This window comes from Cyclopterus lumpus, chromosome 23, assembly GCF_009769545.1.
Source record: "Cyclopterus lumpus isolate fCycLum1 chromosome 23, fCycLum1.pri, whole genome shotgun sequence".
NCBI classification, from domain to species: domain Eukaryota; kingdom Metazoa; phylum Chordata; class Actinopteri; order Perciformes; family Cyclopteridae; genus Cyclopterus; species Cyclopterus lumpus.
Genome location: NC_046988.1, coordinates 17428115 through 17443972, shown reverse-complemented (window position 1 = coordinate 17443972; position 15858 = coordinate 17428115). Strand labels below are relative to the sequence as shown.

The following is a 15858-nucleotide window of genomic DNA, read 5'->3' as shown; positions in this document are numbered from 1 at the left end:
GTGTGCTTACATGTGTGTGTTTACATGTGTGTGTGCGTGCGTGTGTTACCTGAGCAGGTGTGATCAGCATCAGGTTGATGTTCAGGTATCTGGTTGTCGGGTCAACTGTAAAAAGACTGATTTTCTTCTGAAGGTTCTCCTGAGTCGTCTGAGGGAGAACCCGGTACAGACTCTCTCTGAGAGACAGACAGGTCAGGGAGAGACAGACAGACAGGGGGAGAGACAGACAGGAGGAGTGACAGACAGACAGGAGAAGAGACAGACAGGTCAGGGAGAGACAGACAGACACGGGGAGAGACAGACAGGTCAGGGAGAGACAGACAGGAGGAGTGACAGACAGACAGGAGAAGAGACAGACAGGTCAGGGAGAGACAGACAGACACGGGGAGAGACAGACAGGTCAGGGAGAGACAGACAGGAGGAGTGACAGACAGACAGGGGAAGAGACAAACAGGTCAGGGAGAGACAGACAGGGGGAGACAGACAAGGGGAGAGACAGACAGGATGAGAGACAGACAGGAGAAGAGACAGACAGGAGGAGAGACAGACAGGATGAGACAGACAGGTCAATGAGAGTCAGACAGGAGAAGAGACAGACAGGAGGAGAGACAGACAGGAGGAGACAGACAGGAGGAGAGACAGACAGGAGGAAACAGACATGAGGAGAGACAGACAGGAGGAGAGACAGACAGGATAAGAGACAGACAGGAGGAGAGACAGACAGGAGGAGAGACAGACAGGAGAAGAGACAGGCAGGAGGAGAGACAGACAGGTCAAGGAGAGACAGACAGGAGGATAGGCAGACAGGAGAAGAGACAGACAGGAGAAGAGACAGACAGGAGGAGAGACAGACAGGAGGAGAGACAGACAGGAGAAGAGACAGGCAGGAGGAGAGACAGACAGGTCAAGGAGAGACAGACAGGAGGAGAGACAGACACGTCAAGGAGAGACAGACAGGAGGATAGACAGACAGGAGAAGAGACAGGCAGGAGGAGAGACAGACAGGTCAAGGAGAGACAGACAGGAGGAGAGACAGACAGGTAAAGGAGAGACAGACAGGAGAAGAGACAGACAGGAGGAGAGACAGACAGGATAATATAAATAGATTAATTCTAAATACAATGTAATAAACATTGTTATAGTATACATTATATTCATGTACACATTTGAATTATGCACAAATAGTATACACATTGTAATAGGATACACATTGTAATAGTATACACATTGTAATAGGGTACACATTGTAAAAATGTATACATTGTAATAGTATACACATTGTAATAGGGCACACATTGTAATCGGGTACACATTTTAATATGGTACACATTGTAATATGGTACACATTGTAATAATGTACACATTGTAATAGTATACACATTGTAATAATGTACACATTGTAATAGTATATACATTGTAATAATGTACACATTGTAATAATGTACACATTGTAATAGTATACACATTGTAATAATGTACCCATTGTAATAATGTACACATTGTAATAGTATACACATTGTAATAATGTACACATTGTAATAGTATACACATTTTAATATGGTACACATTGTAATAGGGTACACATTGTAATAATGTACACATTGTAATAATATACACATTGTAATAGGGTACACATTGTAAAAATGTATACATTGTAATAGTATACACATTGTAATAGGGCACACATTGTAATAGGGTACACATTGTAAAAATGTATACATTGTAATAGTATACACATTGTAATAGGGCACACATTGTAATAGGGTACACATTTTAATATGGTACACATTGTAAAAATGTATACATTGTAATAGTATACACATTGTAATAGGGCACACATTGTAATAGGGTACACATTTTAATATGGTACACATTGTAATATGGTACACATTGTAATAATGTACACATTGTAATAGTATACACATTGTAATAATGTACACATTGTAATAATGTACACATTGTAATAGTATACACATTGTAATAATGTACACATTGTAATAGTATACACATTGTAATAATGTACACATTGTAATAGTATACACATTGTAATAGGGTACACATTGTAATAATGTACACATTGTAATAGTATACACATTGTAATAATGTACACATTGTAATAGGGCACACATTGTAATAGGGTACACATTTTAATATGGTACACATTGTAATAGGGTACACATTGTAATAATGTACACATTGTAATAGTATACACATTGTAATAGGGTACACATTGTAATAATGTACACATTGTAATAGGGTACACATTGTAATAGGGTACACATTGTAATAATGTATACATTGTAATAGTATACACATTGTAATAATGTACACATTGTAATAGTATACACATTGTAATAGGGTACACATTGTAATAATGTACACATTGTAATAGTATACACATTGTAATAATGTACACATTGTAATAGTATACACATTGTAATAGGGTACACATTGTAATAATGTACACATTGTAATATGGTACATATTGTAATAATGTACACATTGTAATAGTATACACATTGTAATAATGTACCCATTGTAATAATGTACACATTGTAATAGTATACACATTGTAATAATGTACACATTGTAATAATATACACATTGTAATAGGGTACACATTGTAAAAATGTATACATTGTAATAGTATACACATTGTAATAGGGCACACATTGTAATAGGGTACACATTGTAAAAATGTATACATTGTAATAGTATACACATTGTAATAGGGCACACATTGTAATAGGGTACACATTTTAATATGGTACACATTGTAATAGGGTACACATTGTAATAATGTACACATTGTAATAGTATACACATTGTAATAGGGTACACATTGTAATAATGTACACATTGTAATAGGGTACACATTGTAATAGGGTACACATTGTAATAATGTATACATTGTAATAGTATACACATTGTAATAATGTACACATTGTAATAGTATACACATTGTAATAATGTACACATTGTAATAGTATACACATTGTAATAGGGTACACATTGTAATAATGTACACATTGTAATAGTATACACATTGTAATAATGTACACATTGTAATAGTATACACATTGTAATAGGGTACACATTGTAATAATGTACACATTGTAATATGGTACATATTGTAATAATGTACACATTGTAATAGTATACACATTGTAATAATGTACCCATTGTAATAATGTACACATTGTAATAGTATACACATTGTAATAATGTACACATTGTAATAGTATACACATTTTAATATGGTACACATTGTAATAGGGTACACATTGTAATAATGTACACATTGTAATAATATACACATTGTAATAGGGTACACATTGTAAAAATGTATACATTGTAATAGTATACACATTGTAATAGGGCACACATTGTAATAGGGTACACATTGTAAAAATGTATACATTGTAATAGTATACACATTGTAATAGGGCACACATTGTAATAGGGTACACATTTTAATATGGTACACATTGTAATATGGTACACATTGTAATAATGTACACATTGTAATAGTATACACATTGTAATAATGTACACATTGTAATAATGTACACATTGTAATAGTATACACATTGTAATAATGTACACATTGTAATAGTATACACATTGTAATAATGTACACATTGTAATAGTATACACATTGTAATAGGGTACACATTGTAATAATGTACACATTGTAATAGTGTACACATTGTAATAATGTACACATTGTAATAGGGCACACATTGTAATAGGGTACACATTTTAATATGGTACACATTGTAATAGGGTACACATTGTAATAATGTACACATTGTAATAGTATACACATTGTAATAGGGTACACATTGTAATAATGTACACATTGTAATAGGGTACACATTGTAATAGGGTACACATTGTAATAATGTATACATTGTAATAGTATACACATTGTAATAATGTACACATTGTAATAGTATACACATTGTAATAATGTACACATTGTAATAGTATACACATTGTAATAGGGTACACATTGTAATAATGTACACATTGTAATAGTATACACATTGTAATAATGTACACATTGTAATAGTATACACATTGTAATAGGGTACACATTGTAATAATGTACACATTGTAATATGGTACATATTGTAATAATGTACACATTGTAATAGTATACACATTGTAATATGGTACACATTGTAATATGGTACACATTGTAATAGGGTACACATTGTAATAATGTATACATTGTAATAGTATACACATTGTAATAATGTACACATTGTAATAGTATACACATTGTAATAATGTACACATTGTAATAGTATACACATTGTAATAGGGTACACATTGTAATAATGTACACATTGTAATAGTATACACATTGTAATAATGTACACATTGTAATAGTATACACATTGTAATAGGGTACACATTGTAATAATTTACACATTGTAATATGGTACATATTGTAATAATGTACACATTGTAATAATGTACACATTGTAATAGTATACACATTGTAATATGGTACACATTGTAATATGGTACACATTGTAATAATGTACACATTGTAATAGTGTACACATTGTAATAATGTACACATTGCAATAATGTACACATTGTAATAGTATACACATTGTAATAGGGTACACATTGTAATAATGTACACATTGTAATAGTATACACATTGTAATAGTGTACACATTGTAATAGTATACACATTTTAATATGGTACACATTGTAATAGGGTACACATTGTAATACTGTACACATTGTAATTGTGTACACATTTTAATAGTATACACATTGTAATAATGTACACATTGGAATAGTATACACATTGTAATAATGTACACATTGTAATAGTATACACATTGTAATATGGTACATATTGTAATAATGTACACATTGTAATAGTATACACATTGTAATATGGTACATATTGTAATAATGTACACATTGTAATAGTGTACACATTGTAATATGGTACATATTGTAATAATGTACACATTGTACTAATGTACACATTGTAATAGTATACACATTGTAATAATTTACATATTGTAATAATGTACACATTGTAATAGTATACACATTGTAATATGGTACATATTGTAATAATGTACACATTGTAATAATGTACACATTGTAATAGTATACACATTGTAATAATGTACACATTGTAATAATGTACAAATTGTAATAGTATACACATTGTAATAATGTACACATTGTAATAGTATACACATTGTAATAATGTACACATTGTAATAATGTACACATTGTAATAGTATACACATTGTAATAATGTACACATTGTAATAGTATACACATTGTAATAATGTACACATTGTAATAGTATACACATTGTAATAATGTACACATTGTAATAATGTACACATTGTAATAGTGTACACATTGTAATAGGGTACACATTGTAATAATGTACACATTGTAATAGTATACACATTGTAATAATGTACACATTGTAATAGGGCACACATTGTAATAGGGTACACATTTTAATATGGTACACATTGTAATAGGGTACACATTGTAATAATGTACACATTGTAATAGTATACACATTGTAATAGGGTACACATTGTAATAATGTACACATTGTAATAGGGTACACATTGTAATAGGGTACACATTGTAATAATGTATACATTGTAATAGTATACACATTGTAATAATGTACACATTGTAATAGTATACACATTGTAATAATGTACACATTGTAATAGTATACACATTGTAATAGGGTACACATTGTAATAATGTACACATTGTAATAGTATACACATTGTAATAATGTACACATTGTAATAGTATACACATTGTAATAGGGTACACATTGTAATAATGTACACATTGTAATATGGTACATATTGTAATAATGTACACATTGTAATAATGTACACATTGTAATAGTATACACATTGTAATATGGTACACATTGTAATATGGTACACATTGTAATAATCTACACATTGTAATAGTGTACACATTGTAATAATGTACACATTGAAATAATGTACACATTGTAATAGTATACACATTGTAATAGGGTACACATTGTAATAATGTACACATTGTAATAGTATACACATTGTAATAGTGTACACATTGTAATAGTATACACATTTTAATATGGTACACATTGTAATAGGGTACACATTGTAATACTGTACACGTTGTAATAGTATACACATTGTAATATGGTACATATTGTAATAGTATACACATTGTAATAATGTACACATTGTAATAGTATACACATTGTAATATGGTACATATTGTAATAATGTACACATTGTAATAATGTACACGTTGTAATAGTATACACATTGTAATATGGTACATATTGTAATAATGTACACATTGTAATAGTATACACATTGTAATATGGTACATATTGTAATAATGTACACATTGTAATAGTATACACATTGTAATATGGTACATATTGTAATAATGTACACATTGTAATAGTATACACATTGTAATATGGTACATATTGTAATAATGTACACATTGTAATAGTGTACACATTGTAATATGGTACATATTGTAATAATGTACACATTGTAATAATGTACACATTGTAATAGTATACACATTGTAATAATGTACATATTGTAATAATGTACAAATTGTAATAGTATACACATTGTAATAATGTACACATTGTGATAGTATACATATTGTAATAATGTACACATTGTAATAGTGTACACATTGTAATATGGTACATATTGTAATAATGTACACATTGTAATAATGTACACATTGTAATAGTATACACATTGTAATAATGTACATATTGTAATAGTGTACACATTGTAATAGTATACACATTGTAATATGGTACATATTGTAATAATGTACACATTGTAATAATGTACACATTGTAATAGTATACACATTGTAATAATGTACACATTGTAATAATGTACAAATTGTAATAGTATACACATTGTAATAATGTACACATTGTAATAATGTACACATTGTGATAGTATACACATTGTAATATGGTACACATTGTAATATGGTACACATTGTAATAATGTACACATTGTAATAGTATACACATTGTAATAATGTACACATTGTAATAGTATACACATTGTAATAATGTACACATTGTAATAGTATACACATTGTAATAATGTACACATTGTAATAATGTACACATTGTAATAATGTACACATTGTAATAGGGTACACATTGTATTAATGTACACATTGTAATAGTATACACATTGTAATAATGTACACATTGTAATAGGGCACACATTGTAATAGTATACACATTGTAATAATGAACACATTGTAATAGGGCACACATTGTAATAGGGTACACATTGTAATAGTATACACATTGTAATAGGGTACACATTGTAATAATGTACACATTGTAATAGTATACACATTGTAATAGGGTACACATTGTAATAATGTACACATTGTAATAGGGTACACATTGTAATAGGGTACACATTGTAATAATGTATACATTGTAATAGTATACACATTGTAATAATGTACACATTGTAATAGTATACACATTGTAATAATGTACACATTGTAATAGTATACACATTGTAATAGGGTACACATTGTAATAATGTACACATTGTAATAGTATACACATTGTAATAGGGTACACATTGTAATAATGTACACATTGTAATATGGTACATATTGTAATAATGTACACATTGTAATAATGTACACATTGTAATAGTATACACATTGTAATAATGTACACATTGTAATAGTATACACATTGTAATATGGTACACATTGTAATATGGTACACATTGTAATAATGTACACATTGAAATAGTGTACACATTGTAATAAGGTACACATTGCAATAATGTACACATTGTAATAGTATACACATTGTAATAGGGTACACATTGTAATAATGTACACATTGTAATAGTATACACATTGTAATAGTGTACACATTGTAATAGTATACACATTTTAATATGGTACACATTGTAATAGGGTACACATTGTAATACTGTACACATTGTAATTATGTACACATTTTAATAGTATACACATTGTAATAATGTACACATTGGAATAGTATACACATTGTAATAATGTACACATTGTAATAGTATACACATTGTAACATGGTACATATTGTAATAATGTACACATTGTAATAATGTACACATTGTAATAGTATACACATTGTAATATGGTACATATTGTAATAATGTACACATTGTAATAGTATACACATTGTAATATGGTACATATTGTAATAATGTACACATTGTAATAGTATACACATTGTAATATGGTACATATTGTAATAATGTACACATTGTAATATGGTACATATTGTAATAATGTACACATTGTAATAATGTACACATTGTAATATGGTACATATTGTAATAATGTACACATTGTAATAATGTACACATTGTAATAGTATACACATTGTAATAATGTACATATTGTAATAATGTACACATTGTAATAGTATACACATTGTAATATGGTACATATTGTAATAATGTACACATTGTAATAATGTACACATTGTAATAGTATACACATTGTAATAATGTACACATTGTAATAGTATACACATTGTAATAATGTACACATTGTAATAATGTACACATTGTGATAGTATACACATTGTAATATGGTACACATTGTAATAATGTACACATTGTAATAGTGTACACATTGTAATAGTATACACATTGTAATATGGTACATATTGTAATAATGTACACATTGTAATAATGTACACATTGTAATAGTATACACATTGTAATAATGTACATATTGTAATAATGTACACATTGTAATAGTATACACATTGTAATATGGTACATATTGTAATAATGTACACATTGTAATAATGTACACATTGTAATAGTATACACATTGTAATAATGTACACATTGTAATAATGTACAAATTGTGATAGTATACACATTGTAATATGGTACACATTGTAATAATGTACACATTGTAATAGTATACACATTGTAATATGGTACTTATTGTAATAATGTACACATTGTAATATGGTACATATTGTAATAATGTACACATTGTAATTGTAGCGGCGATCCGTCGGTGCGGTTCTCGTTTAGCCGCTAAAGAGCTGCAGACACGTTGAGTCTCTTCCTTTCGCGAATAAGATGACCGTATCCTTCATTTCGTTTTCTGGCTTTATTTAAACATGAATCAATCGTACACACATACCATAAATAAACTCTCTCTCTCTCTCTTACGGTCTTACGGTCTTACGATCTTACGTTCTTACGTTCTTACGCTCTTACGTTCTTACGATCTTACGGTCTTACGATCTTACGGTCTTACGATCTTACGATCTTACGATCTTACGATCTTACGCTCTTACGTTCTTACGTTCTTACGCTCTTACGGTAGAGAAACTATGTTTCCTCCGTGCCTAATGCAGCTCATCTCATCTCATCTCATCTCACCTGCTGCTGTCATGACGTCATTAAATTGTTCCGTAATTAAGAAAACAAATAACAGCCTTGTCTTACAGTAATAGTATACACATTGTAATATGGTACATATTGTAATAATGTACACATTGTAATAGTATACACATTTTAATATGGTACACATTGTAATAGGATACACATTGTAATAATGTAGATTGTAATAGTATATATTGTAATAGTATACACAGTAATAGTAAACATTGTAATAATATATACATTGTATTAATGTACACATTTTAATAGTATACACATTGTAATAATGTACACATTGTGATACTATACCTTGTAATAGTATAAACATTGTAATAATGTACACTTTCTATACACATTGTAATAATGTATCCATTGTAATAATGTACACATTGTAATAGTATACATTGTAATTGTATACACATTGTAACAGTATACATATAGTAATACTGTGTACTGTGTAGTATTTTCCGTTTACCTGTACCAGGACGTCCAATAGAGCTTCTCATTGAGAGTATAATGTATACATTGTAATAATGTACACATCGTAATACTATACATTGTAATAGTATAAACATTGTAATAATGTACACTTTGTATACACATTGTTATTAAGTACACAATGTAATATAATACATTGTAATAATGTACACATTGTAATAGTATACACATTGTAATAGCACACATTGTAATAGTATACACATTGTAATAGTATACACATTGTAATAATGTACACATTGTAATAGTACACATTGTAATAGTATACACATTGTAGCAGTATACATTGTAAAACTATACTCATAGTAATACTATGTACTGTGTACCTGTCTGCTCCAGGGGAGCCTCTCCTTGAGACCATGTAATACTATACTTATAGTAATACTATGTACTTTGCAGTAGTTTCTGTGTACCTGTCTGCCAGGACCTCCAGGGGAGCCTCTCCTTGAGACCACCTCTGGACCATCCAGGCTGAATCCAGAGCCGCCAGAAACCCTCGAGCTATTCCCGTCCCCATCGGCCAGAAGGGCTGCAGACCAATCGGTGATCAAAGAGGTTAGTTATGGATCTGATATTGATCTGGTGTTGATCCAGCAGACAGCTGTCTCACCTCCAGTAGACTGTCTCCCACCAGCGAGACCAGCAGCTGGTGTCCGCGGCGCTGGCGGACCATGGCGGCGTTCTCCGACGCGTACATGCAGGTGAAGTCGAACACGGCGACGTCCGGCTGGCCGGAGTGGTTCATGGCGAAGTCCAGAGACGGGAGCTGGTGATTGGTGGAGAAGTCTGCGGCCTCGCAGGCATACGCCTGCAATGCATTCTGGTCCACGTTGGCCCGGCAGAGAAGCAGCTCGGTGTCCGCAAAGTCCTGATGGAGGAAGATGATTTTATTTACCTGTTTATTGACTCTTTTCTCAGCTGTGTTTTACCTGTTTAATGACTCTTTTCTCTTCTGTCTCCAGGTGTGTTTTACCTGTTTAATGACTCTTTTCTCTTCTGTCTCCAGGTTTGTTTTACCTGTTTAATGACTCTTTTCTCTTCTGTCTCCAGGTGTGTTTTACCTGTTTAATGACTCTTTTCTCTTCTGTATCCAGGTGTGTTTTACGTGTTTAATGACTCTTTTCTCTTCTGTCTCCAGGTGTGTTTTACCTGTTTAATGACTCTTTTCTCTTCTGTATCCAGGTGTGTTTTACGTGTTTAATGACTCTTTTCTCTTCTGTATCCAGGTGTGCATCCAGGACATGGTCAAACCGTACACCCCAGCTCATTCACTTCTCTCGGCTTCGGCCAATCAGCTTGTAGCTCCTTCACTTCGAGCTAAACACTCAACAAAGTCACGACTGTTTGCTGTGCTGGCTCCTCATTGGTGGAACGAGCTTCCCATTGACATCAGGACAGCAGGAAGTCTCTACATCTTCCGTCGCAAACTAAAAACACATCTTTTTCAACTATACCTTGAATAGGGAAGGTAGAGCCGTAGTAACACTTTAGTAGAACTTAAATGGCTCTTACTGATAGCATTTTGTAGTTTAACACTTTAGCAGCACTTAAATGTCTCTTACCGATAGCACTTTGTAGTTTAACTTTATTGAAGAAATTGTACTTGCTTGATTCTTGTTGTTCTGAGTTTGGACTCATGGTTTAATGCACTTATTGTAAGTCGCTTTGGATAAAAGCGTCAGCTAAATTAAATGTAATGCAATGTGTGTTTTACCTGTTTAATGACTCTTTTCTCAGGTGTGTTTTACCTGTTTAATAACTCTTTGCTCAGCTGTATCCAGGTGTGATTTACCTGTTTAATGACTCTTTTCTCTAACAGACTCTGTTTCTTTGCCGTCATCACAAAGTAGTGAGTGTCATCTTTGTAGTAAACAATGTTTTCCAGATCGATCCCTGAAAGATCAGAAAAGGATCAAAGGTTCCACTTGGTGAACAATAACTCACAATTACATTATTGAAGCAGATTCATTTGGTCCATTCGTTGTACCTGTTTCCTGTCGAAGCTCCTGGAAGAACCTCTGGTTGAAGATGAAAGCAACTCCGCTGATCTCCTCCACTTTGGCCTCGGCCGAGGTGTTTCTGTTCTTGAAGTTGGCTGTGATGGCGATGGCCAACTTCCCCCTGAACTCTTTACGCCTGAAACCTGTTTAGCAATAGAGGAGGATTCTCTGGAAGGTGGCTGATGTCATATTGAGCCTAATTAGTCTAAGGCGGACTCTTCTAGTCTGAGCCGGACTCTGCCAGACTCGGTTTAACAGGGCTGGCTGGGGAGCCTCAGCTCTTGCCGGTTTACCTGGAAGTGTGTTCCTGCGTCCGTCTGCTCCTATGATGACGTCAAACTCCAGCTGATTGACGGCATGAGACTTTGGACTCACCTCCATCCTCCAGCCCACCTCTGCTTAAGTAGACAGGGAGGCAGGGAGTCAGGTAGACAGGGAGGTAGGGAGTCAGGTAGACAGGGAGGTAGGGAGGCAGGTAGGCAGGTAGACAGGTAGACAGGTAGACGGGGAGGAAGGGAGACAGGGAGGCAGGTAGACAGGGAGAAAGGTAGACAAGTAGACAGGTAGACAGGAAGACAGGGAGGCAGGTAGACAAGTAGACAGGGAGGTAGGTAGACAGGGAGACAGGGAGGCAGGTAGACAGGGAGGTAGGTAGACAGGGAGACAGGTAAGCAGTCTTCAAAGGTAACCTTTTCTGTCTTCACTAACAATCCGATGGAAGTAACTAGAGCTCTCACTGCGTCGCTGCTGGTCTTCTGGCGGCTCCACTAAGTTCATGAACTCCACGTTCACATGGACTTCAACCCCCAGCAGTAAGGCGACCTTTAGCAGGACCAACTGTAGCTGACGAATACCTGCAGACCCAAAACAGGTGGTGCTGATTGGAAGATCCGGCTGTCCTGCTCGTACCGGATCAATGGATCAATGACTCACTGATGTGATCGATGGAACCGGCGCAGAACTTTCCATAGAACTTTTTGGCCCCAAGGCCCCGCAGGTCGTGGATAGTGAAGGGCCACAGGTGAAGCACGTTGTTCCTGGAGAAGGAGTCTCTCTTCTCCAGGAGCACCACCCGAGCTCCCATGAAGCTCAACTCCACCGCCGTCCTCAGACCGCAGGGCCCCGCCCCGATGATCACACACTGACCAATCAGAGAGACAGAAGACACACTGACCAATCAGAGATACATAGGGGGTTGTTACTAATATATATATATATATAACAGTATATGTTGCTGCAGACTCCGCCCCCTGCAGGTATATTTATACATAAATATATAAATAACATATCGTGGTGTTGCTGCAGACTCCGCCCCCTGCAGGTATATTTATATATATATTTATATATACTGAGTATATATATAAATAACATAACATACCGTGGTGTTTCTGCAGACTCCGCCCCCCTGCAAGTAAGCCTGCTGATTGGCCCTCCGGTCCAGTTTGGCCCACAAAGCGTTGGCCCTCCAGTAGTTGAGGCGGCGTTTGATTGGTCGGTACAGCGGCCTCTCCGTGGCGCTCTGGTCCAGCTGCAGGTGTTCACACAGCTGGCTAAAGGCCCATAGCGCCGCCCTGCAGGTCGACGCCGACACAAACCCATCAAACAGCTCCTGAGCTCGGCATTCTCGGTAAGACTCTTCTCCCATGGCGACCCCGAAGGCTGCAGGGCACCATCGGAAGGGTGTCACCTGCTGATGATGTCACTGACTCCAGCTCACCGGTGGAAAGGTCTAACTCTGTCACAGATACGGAGGACGGAAAGCAACGATAAAACAGGGGCTAAAAAGATTGTTCACTTTTTAAGGATTGGTAAAGTTTGGAGTCTTTAATCAGATTTGTGGGTGTTTTACAGTGAGGTTTGTAAAGTATGAGGTAGTTATGAGTGGATTTAAAGTAGTATGAAGTAGTATGAGGTACTTATGAGTGGGTTTAAAGTAGTATGAAGTAGTATGAGGTACGTATGAGTGGGTTTAAAGTGGTATGAAGTCGTATGAGGTACTTATGAATGGGTTTAAAGTAGTATGACATAGTATGAGGTACGTATGAGTGTGTTTAAAGTAGTATGAGGTACTTATAAGTGGGTTTAAAGTAGTATGAGGTAGTATGAGGTACTTATGAGTGGGATTAAAGTAGTATGAAGTCGTATGAGGTACTTATGAGTCGGTTTAAAGTAGTATGAGGTACTTATAGTTAGGGCTGAATCAGGTTTGCCCTGGTACAGCCCCTAGATATGCTGCTATAGGCTTCTAGGCTTTTGGGGGACATTTTAGGATACACTGAGCTCCTCTCCTCTCTCTCCTTATGGATGAATTTACATCTCTCCATCGCACATTAATAACTCTGCTTCCTCCCTGGAGTCTTTCTGACTTCACGTCTCATAGGGTCCATCGGAGCTGGCTGTGTCTGAAGCTGGTCCTGGGTCCTTGCCCCTGCTTCCTGCATCCAGCCCCTGGTCTAGACCTGGCCTCCTTCCCAATGGCCCTGCCTCCTTCCCTGTGCCTCCTGCCTCAAAGGAGGCACAGAGAAGGATTGTCATGGATTGTGGAGGTCCATTCATACATTGTCATATTCATGTAATGTGTTTATGTAACTCTGTAACTCTGTTCATCTGGTCACATGACATCTATTGCATCTGTCCATCGGGGAGAGGGATCCTCCTCTGTTGCTCTCCTGAAGGGTTCTTCCCTTTTTCCTGATTCAATGTGAGGTCCTGGGTCAGGGATGTCGTATGTGTACAGATTGTAAAGCCCTCTGAGGCAAATTTGTAATTCGTGATTTTGGGCTATACAAAATAAACTGGATGTAATTGAATTGAATGTTTCCTGGTAGTTTTGGTGTTCCTTTGCTTAACCACTGACCAACCTGCAAAGCTTCACTTTTCCCAAGTTTACCTTTGCTGAAGATGCCCTCTCAAACAAAGCTAAAGTGCTCCCTATGACATCGACATCCCTCTGGTCTTTGACAAACACATTAATATCATCAGCATATGCTGACACCACTAGCGAGGGTCGCTAAGGCAGCCCAGGCAACATGAGTTCTGACAGACGAGATCTCAACCTGTTTAGAAGAGGTTCAATGGCAATATAATATAGCTGTCCAGAGATAGGACAGCCCTGTCGGATGCCTCTCTGGACCTGGACAGCTCAGCATGCCCCCCACCTTCACCAGACAAGAAGCTTCCTTGTACATCAAACCCAACAGTGACACTAACCCTTCACCAAAACCAAATGCCCTTAAAGTGGAAAAAAGAAAACCATGAGCGACCCGTTTAAAAGCCTTTTCTTGATCTAATGATACAACACCAACATCAATATTATACAGTTTACAAAAATTCAACAAGTCTCTCATGAGAAAAAAAAAATTCAACTACTTTCTCTAACACCTTGGACAGGAAGACAAGGTTGGAGATAGGCCTGTAATTGGCTAGAACCTCCGGGTCCAGGGTGGGCTTCTTGAGAAGGGGACGAATGACAGTAACCTTGAGAGTAGGTGGGACATAGCCAGACTCAAGGGAAAGGTTAACAACGTTGGTGATGAGGACTGAGAGTGAGGATATGCGACTTGAGCAGAGCAGTGGGAACGGGGTCCAGGGTCCAGGTACAGGATTTAATTTTTACAGCACACTCGCAGATAAGGTGTTGGTGTCAGAGGGAAGCAGAGATGGAGAGCTGGACATCAGAGAGCGAATGTTGTTGACCTTGGATCTGAAAGTCAATGAAACTGTTGCGTTGCTCCTCTGTAGCCTCAGTTGAAGAGGATGGTTGTGGCTTCAGGAGATGGCTTATGGTTGAAAAAAGCTGTTTGGAGTTGCCAGGGTTTTTATTGATTAACCCGGAATAGAACTGTGAGTGAGCATCTTTAAGGGAGTTG

At 35.5% G+C, this 15858-nt stretch overlaps 1 protein-coding gene across 1 annotated transcript in view; it reads right to left on the bottom strand.

Moving 5' to 3' along the window:
- The window catches only part of LOC117726540 (protein-methionine sulfoxide oxidase mical3a-like), a 62005-nt gene that overhangs the window by 41552 nt on the left and 4595 nt on the right, over positions 1-15858 (bottom strand). Inside the window, exons 2-10 of the mRNA XM_034526869.1 lie at positions 13368-13724; positions 12923-13130; positions 12679-12843; positions 12283-12384; positions 11977-12132; positions 11782-11882; positions 10600-10857; positions 10403-10518; positions 50-176 (exon numbers count right to left, since the gene is read on the bottom strand). Coding sequence (XP_034382760.1) covers positions 50-176; positions 10403-10518; positions 10600-10857; positions 11782-11882; positions 11977-12132; positions 12283-12384; positions 12679-12843; positions 12923-13130; positions 13368-13634 — 1500 coding nt within the window. The 5' untranslated portion in view covers positions 13635-13724. The remainder of the gene's footprint in view (positions 1-49; positions 177-10402; positions 10519-10599; positions 10858-11781; positions 11883-11976; positions 12133-12282; positions 12385-12678; positions 12844-12922; positions 13131-13367; positions 13725-15858) is intronic.